The 19,351-nt window shown below is 43.5% G+C and overlaps 1 protein-coding gene and 1 pseudogene across 7 annotated transcripts in view; one reads left to right on the plus strand and one right to left on the minus strand.

The window, feature by feature from the left end:
- The window catches only part of MLIP (muscular LMNA interacting protein), a 58,484-nt gene extending 45,811 nt beyond the window's left edge, over window positions 1-12,673 (plus strand). For 4 of the 7 annotated variants that reach the window (XR_010793581.1, XR_010793580.1, XR_010793578.1 and 1 more), the window contains 4 exons: window positions 1,950-2,003; window positions 4,958-5,131; window positions 7,369-7,407; window positions 9,079-12,673. Coding sequence is in view for 2 of the 7 variants with exons in the window: in XM_066612414.1 (XP_066468511.1) it covers window positions 1,950-2,003; window positions 4,958-5,116 (213 nt within the window). In the remaining 5 variants the exon portion in view is untranslated. The remainder of the gene's footprint in view (window positions 1-1,949; window positions 2,004-4,957; window positions 5,132-7,368; window positions 7,408-9,078) is intronic. The other 3 variants (XR_010793579.1, XM_066612414.1, XM_066612412.1) reach the window with 3 other exon arrangements.
- LOC136637028 (5S ribosomal RNA) lies at window positions 2,387-2,500 on the minus strand (annotated as a pseudogene).
- Window positions 12,674-19,351: the final 6,678 nt, after the last annotated feature.

Genomic DNA, 19,351 nt, shown 5'->3' on the forward strand with positions numbered 1-19,351 from the left:
CAGTATTCATGGTATGTGACTACATTTGGGGAACTGTTACAGACCTGAACTTTGAACAGGTGCAACCTATTTATCCACAGATTTTTTATCTGTGGATTTGTCTCAACTCGAATGGGGGTGGGGGGGAACTGAAAGTCACACACAACTTTGCCTCCTTTGCCCTGCGCTGGCGTCTCACTCTGTTTCCAGGCAGCCCAAAACACTGCAAAAAGGCTCCACCTCAACCAGACAGGGAAATAGCCCTGGAGCCATGGAAGAGGTTCCCCTTGCCAAGGAACAGTAACACTCTTGGAGCCCCTGAGCCAGCAAAGAGGCTGAAGAGGGGAAGTGGGGGGCAGAAAACCTCTATAGCCAGAGCATGTGCAGTAAGGTGGAGCTCGCTGTCCTGCTCTCTCTCTCTCTCTCTCTCTCTCTCCTCACTCTCTCTCTCTCTCTCTCTCTCTCTCTCTCACACACACACACACACACAGGGGCAGGTGCTGTAGCAGCAGAGGGGATCGATTTAAAAAACCCAGGGAATGTTTGCCGAATTTTCCCCCCCCCCCATGGTGCAGGCTCTCTGTGCTCCAGCCTACAGAAACAAAACAGCCCAGCAAGGCTACAATCCTCTCCACACTTTCCTGGGAGTAAGCCCCATTGACTGGAATGGGACTTACTTCTGAGTAGAAATGCATAGGACTGGACTCTTAAAAGCTCAGCATCCCACCTGTGAAAGAACTGGGACAGCTGAGGTGGCTCAGATCTGACTAGACCCATTGGGGCTGCTGCAGTGCAACATGGGGTGAGGAGAAGTGATTCCCCTTGCCTTGAGCTGCACTGCTTTTGGCCCCAAGCTTGTGCTGGATTCAGTACAGGCATGCCAGCCTGCCTGTTTCCAGTACAAGTGAGAATTGGGCTGCCCATGTCATGTGGATTCGCTGTTATATTACATCTCAGTCACCCACAATGCTGCCTGAGAAAGAACAGAAAGAGAAGCTCACTTCAGCTGTTCAAAAGGGAAGAGTGAATGGGGAAGCAAAAGTGCCATGTCAGGCTCCCCCCCCATCTGTGTGGGTTCACTAGGCTGTGGGTACAGTCCCTGCAAGCATTCCACCTCAATCTGTGCGTGTGGAGTCTGTATGTACAGTTGAGGACCCAGCAAAAAGGAGAGTGTGAGAGAAAGGGGGCAGGCTCTTTTCAGATGTTGTAAAGGCTTAAACTAAATTTGTAGACAGAACTGTCTGGCACCATAATGGTAGTCTCTGACTACCTTTTGTGTGTTCATTACAACATTGTTGTAATGAAGCCTGGAGCACTGTGGGAAAATAAAATGACAGATACCTGAAGGACAGGTATGACCTCTGAGCAGATGACCTCTGCTCTCTGCTATGGCCACAGGTAGCATCCATTGCAAAAACAAATTTTAAAAGGCAAGAAAAGGTATGTGAGAAAATGGAAAAACTATGACTGATTAACAAAACAACAAAAACAAGTAAGGAATCAAACTTTTGATAATGGAAACCTTCCCAGTGGTATCGGTAAATTCTTGCTTATCCAGTTCCATTTCTCTACTTGGAAATGTGGCCTCCCGCATTCTTCGCTCTTCACTGAGTGGCCTGGCATTCACTGGCAGGGAACCTGCAAAGGGTGAGAGTCTATTGTGTCTCTGTATGCAAGGCAGATTGGAACACACAACACACACGTTCCTGAGAAAAATCTTTGCTCTAAACAAGCCCTTCACCCACCCACCCATACAAAGCGCCGTCATCATGATGGGCACTTCGTGAATCACACAAAGACATCAAAAGGCAAAGTGGAAATCCTGAGGGGCTGTATGGTAAATGATAAACAAACATTTATCTTTATTGTACTGACCTCCATTTCTAAAACGCCAGACGCTTTTCATTATATGCCACTCCGAGTTCCTTGAACTATCTTGTAACGTTATTGACTTTTCTGTTTGTTTGCAGCCCCCTCATCCAATCGTGCCTATTCCTGAAAACAAAGCACTCAGCTATCAAGAGGTAATAACGGCACTTCCACTCTCTGAATGCACCCAAGGTTATGAATGATAATTAAAATTTGCTTTTCTGGATATGCTGTAGAAGAAAAACAATTATATAAGACACACATGACAAAAGCCATGTTCTTTAACAGTCCCGGGGCATGTGTGCCAACTTCATCCTGTTGCATAGTCTCTTTACTACTTTAATTTAAAAATGCTTTTCTCAAATAATATGATTCAAGTCAGCTTACAACAATGTAATAAATAACATATTCAATAAAACCACAAAACAAGTTAAGCTGCATAAAAGACACAAGAAAAAGAATAAAAGCATCAACATGGGAGGTCAATGAAAACTGTTCTAATGGTTGGCAACCTTCAGTCTCGAAAGACTATGGTATAAGCCTACAGCACCCGGTATTCCCAGGCAGTCTCCCATCCAAGTACTAACCAGGCCTGACCCTGCTTAGCTTCTGAGATCAGATGAGATCGGGCATGTGCAGGGTAACAGTTGGCAATACATTTAGAGCACAATCCTATGCATGTCTACTTGGAGGTAAGCTTCATTGAGTCCAATGGGATTCCTCCCATGTAAATGTGTATAGGATTGTGGCCTTAGTTTGGTAAGCTGGCAATGACATGCCCTCTGATCCCTTATCCTCTCTCTGGGTTGCTCCAACCAGAAGTTGCTTAATTTTTACATACAGGAGCTGTTTCACCCTTTGATAAACGAATGGAGGTCTGGGGGAAGGTGGCTAATTGGTAACTTGCCTGGCAAGACAACCCCTGTGACCTGGAAACCTTGCCTGCTAAATTCCATATATGACAGATATCCCTTATATGCAACTGAGGTCTTTAGCAATGACAAAACAGATTATGCCCAGAGACGTGCAATCCTTGGCTATGATTCCTATACTGCCTATGCAAATACGTTTTAAAATGGTCTAGAAGCCACTCGCACAATGCCCCTCTACAGGGTGGGGGGGGGTTCTTGTTTCAAAAAAGGAGCCTAGTGAAAAGGAGCAAATCTTCCCTTATTGCACAGAGACTCACGGAGCTTAGCCCAGCACCCACAGGATACAGCAGTCGCCATTTTTGCGCCACTGTAGCCATGGGTGCTGGCAAAGATAGGATTGGGCTGCCCATAGGCTTAGGCTGAGCCCTCAGATCTTAACTGGTTCTACAGAGGAACGGCAGCTCTCAGTGCTGCCCTGACACTAGTGAGACCAGGCTGGTGATGGAGTCTTTTTTCTTCCAAGTGTTTGGGGTTGTATCCTAAGTTATCCTTCTGGTTGCATAAGGAGACTCGCACACACAGAAGTGACAGCACAGGGTGGAATTGCACAGAAATTTGAATGGAATTCCAACCAGAACTTTGTGTTTGTACAACAAAGCATTGCATAACGCATTGCACAGCATTGAAATGGCAGATGTAAACTTTCAAATGCATACTTGTGCAATATCTTCTTTGTGTGATCATGAACCTGCATGTGAAACAATGTGAAATGCTGCCTTACTTCTGTGTGTGCTTCTTAGAATACAACGCTTTGTGTTGTTTCAGTAGCCTGAGAAGTGAATCACTGGCACCTTCTTTGTTCTAGTGCAGGGGTGTCCAAAGTTTTTGGCAGGAGGGCCACATTGTCTCTCTGACACTGTGCCGGGGGCCGGGTAAAAAAAAAGAATTTACGTTTAAAATTTGAATAAATTTACATAAGTTTACGTAAATGAATATATTAAAGATGAACTTATATGAATGAATGACGGTCTTGCAATAGCTCAAGGCCTATAAAAGGCCTTGCAAAAAGCAAGGCTGGCCTTTCCTTTGCTGCCGCTACTGCATCACAGACTTGAAACAGCAAGCAGTGGAGGGAGCCCTCATCCCACAGCTCACACAAGAGGTCAAACAGTCACCCTCGTGCTGAGAGTGGTTACGTCAGGCCAGTGTGAGCTCCAACAAATCTCCAGAGGGCCAGAGGCTCGTAGGAGACTGGGGGCTCCCTGAGGGTCGCATTGAGAGGCCTCGAGGGCCGCAAGTGGCCCCAGGGCCGGGGTTTGGGCACCCCTGTTCTAGTGCCATGTGGAGAACAGTTATGTTTCAATGGATTTCCTTACTTACCAGATGTCCTAAAACTTCTGTTTTTTTGGGATGAATTTCTTTTGTTAGAGAAATATGGGATGGACTGAATCTCCACCCCTAAACTTTTCAGACTCGTCCTCAGCTTTTTCTGTGTAACCATGAGAACTAGAAACTTGTTAAATGATAAATATTACTAGAATCTGGGCTTATAGTTTTATTTGATGTTTCAAGATGTACATATATTCTTTCTCAGTTGACTTCTGCTCTGCTTTTCTTCTTCCTCTACTGCCTGTCCTACAATAAAATTTTAGATTGTACAGTCCTCAGAGCAGAGACCTGCTTTTTTGTTTGTACTTCATAGTGCACTGTAGTACCCTGTAGTGCACCATTCATATCATTCAGTGTTGTGCACCGTTCACATTGGTAGGGTTATATTGTGTTGTAGCAGCAGCAGTACTAATTACAGCTGTAGACATGATGTTTTCTAAATTCCTTAGTCATTTTTAGTGAACCAACCATAAGATAATTCTGAAAGGCCTTCTGTCCAAGAAGCATGTACAGGTAGTTTGTGCACTGAACTACATAATAACATGGAGTGCACTGCCTGTGCTATGTGACTCACAGAGCTTGTGGTATATTCTTATACTGGAAAATGTCAGCCACAGACTCTGGGAAGTTGCGGGCTTTGAAGACAAAGGTGATGAGATACTTTTCTGTGTTCATTCCAACAAGAGAAAGTAGTAGGGAAAACAAATTCTGTCATTTGTTCTATTCTTTCCTGATCTCACTGCTGAGCACCAGTTTTTCTTTTACAAGAGCAAGCAGACAAACAAGTGTCTATGTTGGGTTCAAAACAAACGCCTGTGTTGTGTCCTTTTAAAATGCAAATTTTACAGCTTCGTTCAGCTAGAGAACAAAATGAGGCTGACCTGCAATCCTCTGAAGAGAACCAGGAATCGAGCAAGAGAGTCTTTCCAGACCACGCAAGCGCCCACAGCAGAGCTCATTATGTACTCAGAGACGATTTAGCTCATGTTCTTGCAAAACCCAGCTAAGAATCAGTGTGGTTGGTATGCTTTCTATTCTGTACTTTGAAATCGAATCCATTTACAATGCCTTTCTGAAGGGATATTTGCCATTAACAACAAGCTGTGCTGTTGTCTGATTGTTTGAATCGTTATGAGCATAATCATTCAAGGCCATAAGAATTCAGGCTGTATTATCTTGGGTACAGAAACATTTTTCAGAGGGATTTGCGCATAAATGTTTTATCTTATAACACCCTCGTAGATACGTATTATTTTCGATCAATGAATTAGTGCATCTTGTCTTTAAACTGCAGGATCTCTAAAATAATTGTAGGTCATCTGTGTAAAATCCTACCCTCTTCACAAAGTTGCAACACAGAGCTAGTATTTTGCTCTGTTGTAGCCAAAAAACAGGTAAAATTGATTTATCACTGTGGAGGCATTGCAGTCCCGAAAAGCCATTCTTTTTCTGTGTTGGTTAACACATATTGACATCTTGGTTAAAGAGAATGAAGTTCTGATGGCTGTGATGCTTAAGTTGTAACATTTAGGGTGGAACTCAATGTTACAAAAAAGAACAACGTGTGATTGCCACAAAAATAGCAGCGCAATATGAAGTCCCTTCCTCAAAATAATGGGAAGCCCAGTACTATCTAACCTCTGCCTCCTACCAATGCAGCTGGAGTGCACACTGCATTTAGGAGGAGGGAGTCCCAGATGTCACATCAGATAAGGGAACATTTGTTCCCCCTTGCCTGAGGGTAAGGCTCCTCTGCCATGATGGTCCACTTTGACCTGCGCCATCAATTTTGCTGGTGCAAGTTCGATCCAGGAAGGCGAATCAAGGCCAGGAAGGAAGACAGGATATTGGTGAAGCTGCTGCCACCAGTACCACCCCCTTCCCAGCCTTGACACCCCATTCTGTCCACCCACCCCCTGTGTCAAGGGCTTTCCTGTAGGCCAATGGTGCATGGCCACACTGCTTGTGGCAGTGACCCAGCTGTGTGGAATGGTGAGTCTTGTGACGGCTGCAGACCACGCCACTCCACTGTAGCACAAGTTCTGGTGATGCAGCAGTCCCAGAGAATTGGGTGGTTAGGCTGCAATCCTGTGCACGTTTTCCTGGGAGTGAGTCACACTGAACACAAAGGGACTTGCTTCTGAGAAGTCCAGGACTGTGCTGTTAGCTTTACGTCCTTACACTATTACAGTATGCGTTTTCCACTGCTGCTAGTGGCAGCCAGCTTTGCAGAGCCATGATGGGGAAAATGTATTGTATGCAGGCTGTCATCATATAAGAACACAGGATCTGTTTTATTGTAAGGTATGGAGGGTGACGGAGGAACTCAATGGGGCTGCCATTTTCATATTATTAAGATAATATTTTCTAATTATTCCTCCTACATGGTTTAGGGAGAGAGGCTCAGCCATAAGAATATAAGGTTTTGTATAAGAATGTTTTAAAAGATTTCAAAGTAAATCTTGCTTCTTAAAATGTGCTTGTTCCTTATGACTTCAGCCTGTCTTCGGAGATGGTAATACTTTCAATTCCCTTAAGTATTAGCCTTTTTCTTGAAGTCATAAGATCTCCCATGCTGAGTGAGAATAATGGTCCATCTAGCTTAGCTCCCGGCCTTTCCACAGCAGCCATACTGCAACAGGATGATTCACAAACAAGGTGTGATGCCATCCCCTGCTGTTAATCCCCAGCACCTGACAGATACATATTGTGAGCATGCCAGGAGATCTGCACTTTTACTTTTCAAAAGCAGTATCCACTTATCAACCTCTAGTACTGATATATGTTTGTCTATTTCTTGGAAAAAGCTAAACAGCCATCATAGCATCCTATGGCAGGGGGGCAGGCAGACTTCAGGGCTGGTTTTTGGCTAGAACCCCAAGGTCCACCAAGTGGAGTTGGGTACAAAGTAATAGGCTTGGCATAGAGTTGCAAAATGGTAACTTATGGAGTGGAGCCAATTACATATTGTGCCCCATCAACCATTTGCAGGATAACCTGCAAATTCAAGTCTTCTCAATTTCTACAGATCAGCGATTTTAACAGTCCAACTTGTGGAGAAAAGTCTCTCTTGTTGTTGCTATTATGAAACAATTAGCAGCCAGAAAACCTTGCTGATCTACTCTAAATCATCCAGCAGCAATCAAAAAATAGATTCTCATCTACCTTGTGTCCACCCTTCCAATGGCAGTGAATTCCCATTAGGTTAGCTTAGCCATTCTTTTGATTTGACTTACTTGTTCCTCTCTTTTAAATGTAGGCTTCCACTATGTGATGCTTGGTCTACAAGTTAGAGCAGGTATTCTCTTTTCTTTCTCAACCTAATTTATAACTTTTCTTGTTACAGACAGATAACACAGGCCAACACACATTTTGCTTCCTTAAACGTTTCACCAATTCCTGGGTATATTTGGGGTGCCAATTCCAAAAATGGCACCCGTTTTGCCCTGTCACGTCTAATTTTGGAGACACGGCATAGCCTCTTTAGTGAATGGTTCAAGCAGTTTCCACATGAGGAAGCCATGGTGTAGGCTTCCTCATGAGGAAGCTGCTTGAACCATTCACTAATGAGGCTATACTATAGTATATACTATACCGAATGACTATATCACAAGAAGTTTGGAAAAGTTGATAAAAGCAGTTCAGCTGGAAAATCTGATGAAAGTTACAGAAAGCAAAGAGGAGTACAAAAAGCAAGAATATGAAAATGGGTCAACAGCTGGAGAGAAAAGCCGTTACATGGACAATTCATTAAAGGTATAGAAGGCGAGAGCACTAACAGCTTGAGTTGGGTACGGTTAAGAACAGGCACCATCAAGAAGGAGACTGAAGGACTGATTCTACTGCACAAGATCAGGCTCTGCAAATGAATGTAATGAAGACAAAAATACAAGGCACCAGTGATGACAGTAAATGTCGTTTATGCAAAAAATGGGACAAAACAATCATCTAATTTGCGAATGTCCCAAAATAGCCAACACCAATTATAAAGAATGGTACAATATTGTGGCAAAATTAGTTCACTGGGCCTTATGTAAAATGTACAACATACCCACATCAGAAAAGAAGTGGCAACACCAGATAAAAAGGGTAGTAGAAAATGAAGAAGTCAAAATCCTGTGGGACTTTCGGATACAGACTGACAGATGCGTGGAGGCCAATACTCCAGATATTACCATCACAGAAGCCAGGTGCATGTTAAGCATAGATGTTGCCATTCCTGGCAACTCACAAATTTTGGAGAAAGAACAGGAGAAAGTATCCAAATACCGCAACCTGTGCATAGAATTGACGCATATCTGGATGAAGCATGTAAAAGTGCTGCCGAAAGCAATTGGTGCCCTAGGGACAATATCAACACAATTTTATGAGTACTTGGCACAACTGGACACCCCGGCAATAACACCAGTTGAATTACAGAAGATTGTCATAATTGGCACAGTGTCCATCCTTCGTTGGTACCTCATCTACACCTAGATGCCAGGCAGATGTTTTGTGTGGATGAGGTTTTACCAGCTGATTGATTAATAATAATAATAATAATAATAATAATAATAATAATAATAATAATAATAATAATAATAATTTATTATTATTATTATTATATTTATTTATTTATTTATATGCCCCTTTTCAACGGAAAGTTCACAAAGTGGTTTACAGAGAAAATCAAACAAACAACTAATGGCTCCCTGTCCCAAAAGGGCTCACAATCTAAAAGGATGCAAAAGAACACCAGCAGACAGCCACTAGAAAAGACAGTGCTGGGGTGAGGAGGGCTAATTATCCTCCCCCCACTAAATAAAAGAAAAGCACCCACTTAAAAAGTGCCTCTTACCCAGTCAGAAGGGGTTGTTATCAGTCCTAACTGTTGCAAACTCAGCTGCAATAGAGTTTTACTGATCAGTTACAGGAAGTGTCATTTAACGCCATCCATATTAATGTATGTTTTGTATCTTTTCTTTTACAGACATGGTTTAGGATTGATTAGATGCTCATCCTCGAAAATACTTACCACCCTGGTGCAGTGCTGACATGAAACCCATGCTGAAGTGAACTGACGCTGCTTAAAACGGTATTAATTGCAAAATATCTGTAGCACTGAACGTTTTCAGAAGGCAGTCTGGAACATGGCTGCCCAAGAGCTGTGCCTGCTGAAAGAACTGTGGGAAAGTTCAATAGTCACTCAACGTGTCTGATGAAACTCCTAATGTATGTCATGAAGAAAAGTATACCTTTTGTTTGGAAAGCTACTTACATTTTGAAATGAATTAAAATGGAACTATATATATTGTGTAAAGTGTTTCTTTTGAATCATGATGTCTACCAAATCCCATTGACATGTTTTAAAACAGAGGTAGTTGTGGTCATATTTTTGATCTGCTGTGGTCGCCTACCTAGTCACATAAGAGAAATCGTGGCTGTAAGTACTTGCCCTTTTGTGTATACCATGATTGCTGCAAGCAGACCCCCATTTTCTTCCTTACAGACAGGGTGATCACATGCCTTAACTGCGAAAGAGGACCAGGCACCCCAAAATGTAGGACATCCAAGAAAAATGGACGACATGATAAAATAAAAACTAAAAACACTTGTATATTAATTTCATGTGGTTAATTTAAACACTATATTGCTTAAATTTAAAACTATATTCCATGTAATTTATTGCATATAATTTGTTAATTGCAAGAAGGCTATGTGCTGCCTGCTCATAGGGAAAAGAGGACATTTACGTTCTTTTCCAGGACATGAAGCTAAAAAAGAGGACATGTCCTGGAAAAAGAGGATATCTGGTCATCCTGCTTCTTGACAACTTTTGCTCCAAATGCGATGATCTTCAGAATATTTTATTTCTGAAATTGCTTTTTGGAACTGCTTCCAGTCCCTACTTGCTGCATGAAAACATGTACCACTGCAATCAGTTAAGACCTTTTCAAATAATCTACGAGTGACCATCACCATGCACACAAACAAATAGTTTGAAAGGTCAGGCTTAAAAATTATTGGTCTCATATGGGGAGGGGCAGCAGAGATAGGTCTATATTCTGTGTTCCAACCAGACAAGCAAGGCTTAGAAACAATCAACCCTGGGTGCTTTAATCATTTGTTGGGCATATGTAAGTAGACCAGATGTAGTATGAATCAGCTCCTACACACTCCCTTTAATGCAGAGACCACATTCACAGAGATCTGTCTACAGGGAGCCTGGATCAGGCTCAGTGGATTCAGTCATTCATGAAACATTACAATAAACACTCTGCAAATGAAATCACAATAATATTGTTAGCAGGCTGTTAAACAGTTGAACCTACACTTATATTATGTAAATACTGATTTGGTCTTGATATTCCTGCAAGGAGTTTTATGAAAGCAAGGATTTAATTAGAGAAGTGAACAGCTTGCTTATTCTTTTTCAGATGTTTGCCATATTTCTAACCTCTTACATTTGATGGCTTTTCTGCCAATTTGAAATGTGTGCTGGAAAAACAGAATGTTTTTTTAAAAAAATCATTCGCTTCCATTTCCTACATGAAGAAAAATGTTTATTACCCTGAATTGCTTTATTTTGCAAATTACTGTATATTTAACTTGCCCTAATGATCTTTGCATATTTTTCTGGCAGGATATTGAAGTTGTCGCACTCAGCTTTGATTAAACCGCTATTATGCTTGACATAGTATAGTTGATGCAATAATAGCATTTCTACAGTGCCTTTTTGAGTGTGCACTTCATGTTAACTTGGGATAACATGACGATCCTTACAACACTGTAAGTATTATTATTCCCATATTGCAGTGGAGGACCTGAGGCTGAGAAGGAGGGGTTGTCTAGTTTCAACTTGTGAGTTCATGGCAGAGGCAAGATATTAACCAGGGAAGCCTTGATTCAAAACTCAGACTGCAATCCTATCACTAGCACCAACACAGCAGTAGCTGCGCTGGTATAGCTGTCACAAATGTGTCATAAAGCAAGTTTGCAACACCTCACTTGTAAGCAGCACTGGCAGGAAGTAGACCCTTGGCCTCCGGCAGAGGTAAGTGTAGTGACGAGCGGTGCAGAGATGGGAGAAGAATGGAATGGAAGCAGGGAGGGGTTTTTCTAGGTGGAGGAGGGTGAAATGGGGATTAGGACAGGCTCAGAAGGGGGAGCGGGACTGGCAGAGGAGACCTCCACCATATCTTCACCTCCAGTCCTTCCTGGTCTTGTAACTTGGACATGCATGGATCTGTGAATTAGCTGGCACAGATCTGAGTAGCCCCATTAAAAAGTCTGGGGCTCAATATGAAGTAAGGGGACCTTCTTCCTGCTCCTAACTTGCACTGGATATGGCGTGGGCCACTCGGCATAGCTGCAGCAGCAAAAATAGGAATGGGCTGCCATCCTCTTAAGTTACACCAGGAATGTCAATTCTGGTCAATATCTACAGAAACATAAAGCTATCGTTTAAAAAAAAAAAATCTGATTTTTGACCTGATTTGAACAAGGTAATAATACAGGGCAATATATGCCTGATCAAGGTAACCATGAACCACTGCATGAAGGAAGCTGTGTTTATAATAACTGGTTCTCAAGTCAAAAACAGTGTTTTGCTATTTTAAAAAGGGTGCGTTTGGGTCTATGGAAAAGCTTCCCTTGGTTTATAGCACTTCAGGCTGCATTTGCATGTTGAATGCATCCAAGTGGGGGCCTGGGAATGTTCTTGATCACAAAGAAAGCTAGTTGAAACTCTTCTCCATATCATGATACTTGATTTTTAAAAGGGTACTTTTCTACAAGTTAATATTCAAACATCTAACTCCTCCTGAAGTGGTAAACTGAAGCACTTGATCACGTCATCTCACAGAGCATTTAAAGTAAGAAAGTGGTGAGGAAGTAAGTCATTGAAGGTATTATGACCTGCATCCAAATATCCTCCCAATGCCTGTTGTATACTCAGAGGGACTGAAATTCTAAAGTGGGCTGGGTGGGTTGTACACTTGTCTTTGGTTGTGCACTTTGTTTTGGATATTTCAAATTCCCAATTCCATTTCTTTCCGGGCTGATGAAAAATGACAGCTTAGCATAGCTTTGAGTATATTTCTTCATGCTGAAGATACCAGTGGGAATTCTGAGAAACTCTGCTGGAATTAATAAATATATGTGGGGATAGTACTTCAATGCTCCAACCTGCTCATTATTGTATGTTGAAAGTTTAGTAAAAATTAAAATTAATGTAATGGGCTCTTAAAACTCATGCAAAACAATTAGATTTCATTTAAATTTAATGTGATTTTACTGGGCATGTAACATGCTTATTATCTTGTAGTACATGGTTTGAGTGACAAAAACTTTCCTTTTGCAGAGTAAAATCCCCACTGACTTTCCTTTGGAAGAATCACTTCCACTTCTAGTCAGGTGGCTATAAGCCACTTGGCTTCTATGGTTTTTTCATTATTCTGTTTCCATTTTCTTAGCCCTCTATCTGTCTCAGGTCTCTGTAATCTTTTGATTAAGTGAAATACTGCAGAGCTGCCCAGTTGGGATTTAATGTACCTTTTGTTTATAAATAAAGTCACTTTGGAAAAGTCTGGTCTTATTGAACTTGATCCTTCTCTGAGCTTACAGCAGCTCAGATCCCCTCAGCCAAACCAACAATCCTGACTGCTTCCAGTAACTGGACTTGATATTATTTTGAGTAATTCCCAAGTTTCAGAGTTCACATGTGTTTAGAGCAGTGTTTCTCAAAGTGTGGGTTGGGACCCCACTAGGTGGGTTGTGAGTCAATTTCAGGTGCGTCCCCATTCATTTCAATATTTTATTTTTAATATATTAGACTTGATCCTGCCATGGTATGTGACTGCATTTGGGGAAATGTTACAGATCTGTACTTTGAACAGGCTACTCTGTATATGCTTTTAACAATGATAGTAAGTGGGACTTGCTCCTGGGTAAGTGTGGGTAGGATTTCAGTCTAAGATTGCTAAAAATTTTCCTGCTTGATGATGTCACTTTCAGTCATGATATCACTTCCGGTGGGTCCTGACAGATTCTCATTCTAAAAAGTGGGTCCCGGTGCTAAATGTGTGAGAACCACTGGTTTAGAGGCATAGGTTTGAACAAATGCCGCATTGGGCTAGTTTGACAATAGGTTTTTGAGTTAGCCTCTCTGGATCATGCCTTTAACATTTCATACTCATTTGGGGCAAACACCATGTCTTTCTGCATTGTATTGGCAACCTTCAGTCTCGAAAGACTATGGTATCGCGCTCTGAAAGGTGGTTCTGGCACAGCGTCTAGTGTGGCTGAAAAGGCCAATCCGGGAGTGACAATCCCTTCCACACCGGGAGCAAGTGCAGTCTGTCCCTGGTCTGTCTCCCTGGCTATGGGCCTTCCTTCTTTGCCTCTTAGCCTCAGACTGTTGGCAAAGTGTCTCTTCAAACTGGGAAAGGCCATGCTGCACAGCCTGCCTCCAAGCGGGCCGCTCAGAGGCCAGGGTTTCCCACTTGTTGAGGTCCATCCCTAAGGCCTTCAGATCCCTCTTGCAGATGTCCTTGTATCGCAGCTGTGGTCTACCTGTAGGGCGCTTTCCTTGCACGAGTTCTCCATAGAGGAGATCCTTTGGGATCCGGCCATCATCCATTCTCACGACATGACCAAGCCAACGCAGGCGTCTCTGTTTCAGCAGTGAATACATGCTAGGGATTCCAGCACGTTCCAGGACTGTGTTGTTTGGAACTTTGTCCTGCCAGGTGATGCCGAGGATGCGTCGGAGGCAGCGCATGTGGAAAGCGCTCAGTTTCCTCTCCTGTTGTGAGCGAAGAGTCCATGACTCACTGCAGTACAGAAGTGTACTCAGGACGCAAGCTCTGTAGACCTGGATCTTGGTATGTTCCGTCAGCTTCTTGTTGGACCAGACTCTCTTTGTGAGACTGGAAAACGTGGTAGCTGCTTTACCGATGCGCTTGTTTAGCTCGGTATCGAGAGACTGTGTGTCGGAGATTGTTGAGCCAAGGTACACAAAGTCATGGACAACCTCCAGTTCATGTTCAGAGATTGTAATGCAGGGAGGTGAGGCCACATCCTGAACCATGACCTGTGTTTTCTTCAGGCTGATTGTCAGTCCAAAATCTTGGCAGGCCTTGCTAAAACGATCCATGAGCTGCTGGAGATCTTTGGCAGAGTGGGTAGTGACAGCTGCATCGTCGGCAAAGAGGAAGTCACGCAGACATTTCAGCTGGACTTTGGATTTTGCTCTCAGTCTGGAGAGGTTGAAGAGCTTTCCGTCTGATCTGGTCCGGAGATAGATGCCTTCTGTTGCAGTTCCAAAGGCCTGCTTCAGCAGGACAGCAAAGAAAATCCCAAACAAGGTTGGTGCAAGAACACAGCCCTGCTTCACTCCGCTTCGGATGTCAAAAGGGTCTGATGTGGAGCCATCGAAGACAACAGTGCCCTTCATGTCCTTGTGGAAAGATCTGATGATGCTGAGGAGCCTGGGTGGACATCCAATCTTGGGGAGAATCTTGAAGAGGCCGTCTCTGCTGACCAGGTCGAAAGCCTTTGTGAGATCTATGAAGGCTATAAAGAGTGGCTGTCGTTGTTCCCTGCATTTCTCCTGCAGTTGTCTAAGGGAGAATACCATATCAGTGGTGGACCTGTTGGCTCGGAATCCACACTGCGATTCTGGATAGACGCTCTCTGCAAGTACCTGGAGCCTCTTTAGTACAACTCGGGCAAACAGCTTTCCTACAACGCTAAGGAGAGAGATGCCGCGGTAGTTGTTGCAGTCACCCCTGTCACCTTTGTTCTTGTACAGCGTGATGATGTTTGCATCCCTCATGTCTTGAGGTACTCCACCTTCTCTCCAGCAGAGACAGAGGATTTCATGCAGCTCAGTGACTATGATCTCTTTGCAGCATTTTAGGACTTCAGCAGGGATGCTGTCTTTTCCAGGTGCCTTGCCAAAGGCAAGGGAGTCCAGGGCCACGTGAAGTTCTTCTAGGGTTGGTTCACTGTCAAGCTCTTCCAGCACAGGCAGGCACTCAATGTTGTTCAGTGCTTCTTCGGTGACTACATTTTCTCTGGAATATAGCTCAGAGTAGTGCTGCACCCAGCGTTCCATCTGCTGCGCCCGATCCTGGATGACCTCGCCTGTGGCAGACTTCAGAGGGGCAATTTTCTTCTGTGTTGGACCTAGGGCCTGCTTGATACCATCATACATCCCCTTGATGTTGCCCGTGTCAGCTGCTATCTGTATTTCGGAACAGAGCTGGAGCCAGTAGTCGTTAGCACATCTCCTGGCAGTCTGTTGGACTTTGCTGCGAGCAGTTCGGAGGACCTGCAGGTTGCGCTCACTGGGACAGGCCTTGTATGCTGCTTGAGCTCTCCTCTTTTCTTCAATGACTGGTTGTAACTCATTAGAGTGGGCTTCAAACCAGTCTGCCGCCTTGTTGGTCTTCTTGCCGAATATGGACAAGGCGGTGTTGTAAACGGTATTCTTGAAATGTTCCCATCTGTTGGATGCGTTTGCGTCGGCCGGGCCTGGAAGAGATTCCTCAAGCGCTTGTGCAAATTCCTCCACTTTTCTCTGATCCCGGGTCTTGCTGGTATCAATGCGAGGTCTTCCTTCCTTTTTCGTGTGATACAGTCGCTTTGTTTGCAGTTTCACTCTGCTGCACACCAGGGAGTGGTCAGTGTCGCAGGCAGCACCATGATAACTGCGTGTGATCTTGATGCTGGGAAGGCTGGAGCGTCTGGTGAGGATCAGGTCGAGCTGGTGCCAGTGCTTTGATCTTGGATGTCTCCAAGAGACTCTATGTTGGGGCTTTGTGTTGAAGAATGTGTTGCTGACACAGAGACCGTGATGACAGCAAAACTCTAGCAGGCGTTGGCCATTTTCGTTCATCCTCCCAGTGCCAAACTGACCTAAGCAAGTGGGCCATGAACTGTTATCAGCACCAACTCTAGCATTGAAATCGCCGAGGATGAACAATGGCTCTTTTACAGGGATTTTCTTGACAGTGGTGGCCAGGTCATCATAGAATTTGTCTTTGGCTTCTGCTGGAGACGACAGAGTCGGTGCATAAGCACTGATGAGAGTGGCAGGTCCTGCTGATGACTGGAGCTGCAGGGACAAAATTCTTTCACTTCCCACTGTAGGTGGGATGATGGATTTCAGCAGGGTATTTCTGACCGCAAAGCCAACGCCATGTTCCCTGGTTTCGTTTGGTGGTTTTCCCTGCCAGAAAAATGAGAAATTTCTCTCCTTGACAGATCCGGAATCTGGCAGCCTAGTCTCTTGAAGGGCGACGATGTCCATTTGCTGCCTCTCTTAGGAGACTGAAAATGTGTGTGTCTCTCTCTCTGCCTCTCTTAGGAGACTGAAATAATGAAAGAAATTAATGAAAATGGACCAGTGCAAGGTAAAAATGCACAGCTGCCTTTGATTTCATTTCATTTTTCAATATTTCTTCTCCTTGTGTAAAAGCAATCTCCACACTATTATCTTTGGTCTCCTGTTTCATCCCGCCAAACATACCCTTGATTTTGGTATTTAATTCAGATTGTTTTTTGTCTGTTCTGGTCTGTTGTTTCTTATTGCATTGTTTATTGCTTTTTTTTTTTTGTCCTTTTTGTATTATATTTTATCAGAGGGAGAGTTGTATTGTAGTCGTACACCACTGAACAACAGGGATCAGGCCCGCAATCTCTGTTGTCAAGAGGTGCTTGAAGCAATCCAGTCCCTACACAGGGAAGGGGATGCCGTGCTGCCCTGCCCTCCCCTCCCCTCCGGAGTGTCCTCTGAGAGCCCAATACTGGGCTCGGTGCCGCGGCTTCGTGCTGCTGTGCACTGTCACAAATGTGCCATAAGAACAGTTCAATTTGGTTGGTAAAATAGAATGCCTTTATGGGTAAATGTAGTACAGCAATACCTTGGACAGTGGGGGAAGGTAGGCTCCTGAAAGTCGAGGGCTGCATGAAACACTACTATTGGAGTCTTCGCTGATGTAATAGGCAGGAAAAAAATGTTGATTGGCCGAGACTGCATGGCTCCCAATGGTTAGAATGACAATCAATCATGCAGTTTCAAATTGTGTATTTTAATGATACTTGAATGACAGACATTCTAAGAGAGCTTTGCTGTGCCCTTACTGCAGCTAAAATGTTGGAATTATTTTTCAGTGAACACAGGACCTTTTAACTCTGTCAGTATTTGAATCAATGGTTTATAGGAAACAATTTCATATGGATACGTTTTCAGGTATTTGGAAGCCTTTTAAAATAAATTTATGTATTGATTCTTTACTAATATCCATTTATATATGGTTATGTTTATTTGTATGTTTACCGATTATATACAGCAATACCCTGACTTTCACCCACTTGACTTCCATCGTTTTGCTCTTTCAGCCGTTTTCAATGATCAACATATTTCAAATTTCATCCATGTGCTTTCCTCTTTCATCTAATTTCATCCAACCTTCCATATTCATCAATGTTTTTATGTTTATTTTTCTTTTACTTCTCTTTATTTAGGTTTCACCCTCATTCACAGGTGTTACATTGTTAGTGATTTATGTATTTCACCAGCCAAAATAAATGTGCAAGCTAAATAAGGCTATGCTTTGATATTCATTTATTTTTTACTTTCATCCAAAGTTCCCTAACCAGACAGACATTGAAAACAATTTACCCCAGCACCCCACAAATAATGACACAGGCTACGTCATTGGGATTTAATGGGTTACTTTATTAACGTTACCAATAATTCTGTAACAGGGCGAACTGAGGGTAAACCCTAAAACCCTCCCAAAGTGCGGGGTGCTAAGTGAGGGAAACAGCCCTAGCTGTCTTCATTTCCTGGTCTCATAGGGTGTCCACCCGACTCCATGTGTCATTCAAAGATTATTAAGCCTGCTTTTCAATGTCACCTGAAAGTAGGGGTAAGGTAGCAGAACTGCCTAGCCAGAAGGATCCTCTCTTGCCAGGCTTGGCCAGTTCAGACAGGGGGCTTGCCGACCAGCCTCCTCAAGCCAGTCAGGCACTTTGCTCCCTGGCCTTGCTGCCCTAGATGGGACACTGAGAAATACTCTACCTACCCCCACCAAGCACTGCTAATGCTATTGAACCAGACTAAACCACAATCTCCTATTCAGTGACCACCCCACCACCACAACAAATCTGGGGTAGGCAAAAAAAAACCACCATCTCAAGGCCAATTTGGATGGAAGGCAAAAATTCCTACCCAGCCCTCAAAGAGCAGCCAGCCAATCTCAGACTAGTCAAGGGCAAGCGGGCTGGGAAGCCAGGAACGAACTGAGCTGCCCAGGTGAACACGCTCCTGAGCAGAACTCGGTTCTCGCCTCCCCCGCTGAAACAGCCAATTGGTTAACAGCCGTAGCCTGCTGTCGGCCAAGGGGCGTGGCAATTCACCCTCAGTGTGCACACAAGCATGCTGGCGGTCCTATCTTTCTATCTAAATAACACACACACAAACCTTTCTTTTTAAAATTGTCCCCCTTCTCCCTTTTTAATTTTTTAATTAATTGATTTTCTTTTCTTTTTATATTTGATATTTTATTAAGTAATTGTATTATTGTTTTATTATCCACCAGTAAAGAAATTTTTTTTAAAAATCTACTGTTCAATATACTAACTAAGGCATACAGCACCAGAGACTGGCGCTGGCTTTTGGTAAGCCCCTCCTTCCCCTGGCAGCGGAACGATCCTGGGAAAGTCCTGCTACCATCTCCGCACTCCCACAAAGACCCTCCTCCGAAAGAGAATTTGGGAACCACTGCTTTAGTAGAGGTAAGCTAGAAATGCCCCTCTTCCCCCCCCCCCACAGCAGCGAGATCTTGGGGTAAAACAGTAATCCCACTACCCCTTAAGGGGCCAGAGCTGAGTGCTTCCCTGGATGGCGGGTCCTGTTTGGGAACCACCAGTTTGGGAATCACTGTACTAACAAAAAGTGCAATTGCTGATCAGTGAAATTCAGGATGACTAAGAACCAGATAACTATTCTGAGATGCCAATTCTAGAATGACAGGGAGAAATGCCTAATGAATGGCAGGAGAGAGATGTGCCCCTGGTCATTAGGCATTTCTGGATCTAACCCACAGTTATCTACTATTTCACACTGCTTTCTTTCACCAGCACTGTATTCTTCTTCCTATGGTGCATTGAACCCCCATTGTTCATAAATCAAATGAAAATAATAATAAATCAATAAATACCATTTTACAAGGGGGCTGCTGTGCCTAGGG

This window comes from Tiliqua scincoides, chromosome 1 (genome assembly GCF_035046505.1).
Source record: "Tiliqua scincoides isolate rTilSci1 chromosome 1, rTilSci1.hap2, whole genome shotgun sequence".
In the NCBI taxonomy this organism is placed as follows: domain Eukaryota; kingdom Metazoa; phylum Chordata; class Lepidosauria; order Squamata; family Scincidae; genus Tiliqua; species Tiliqua scincoides.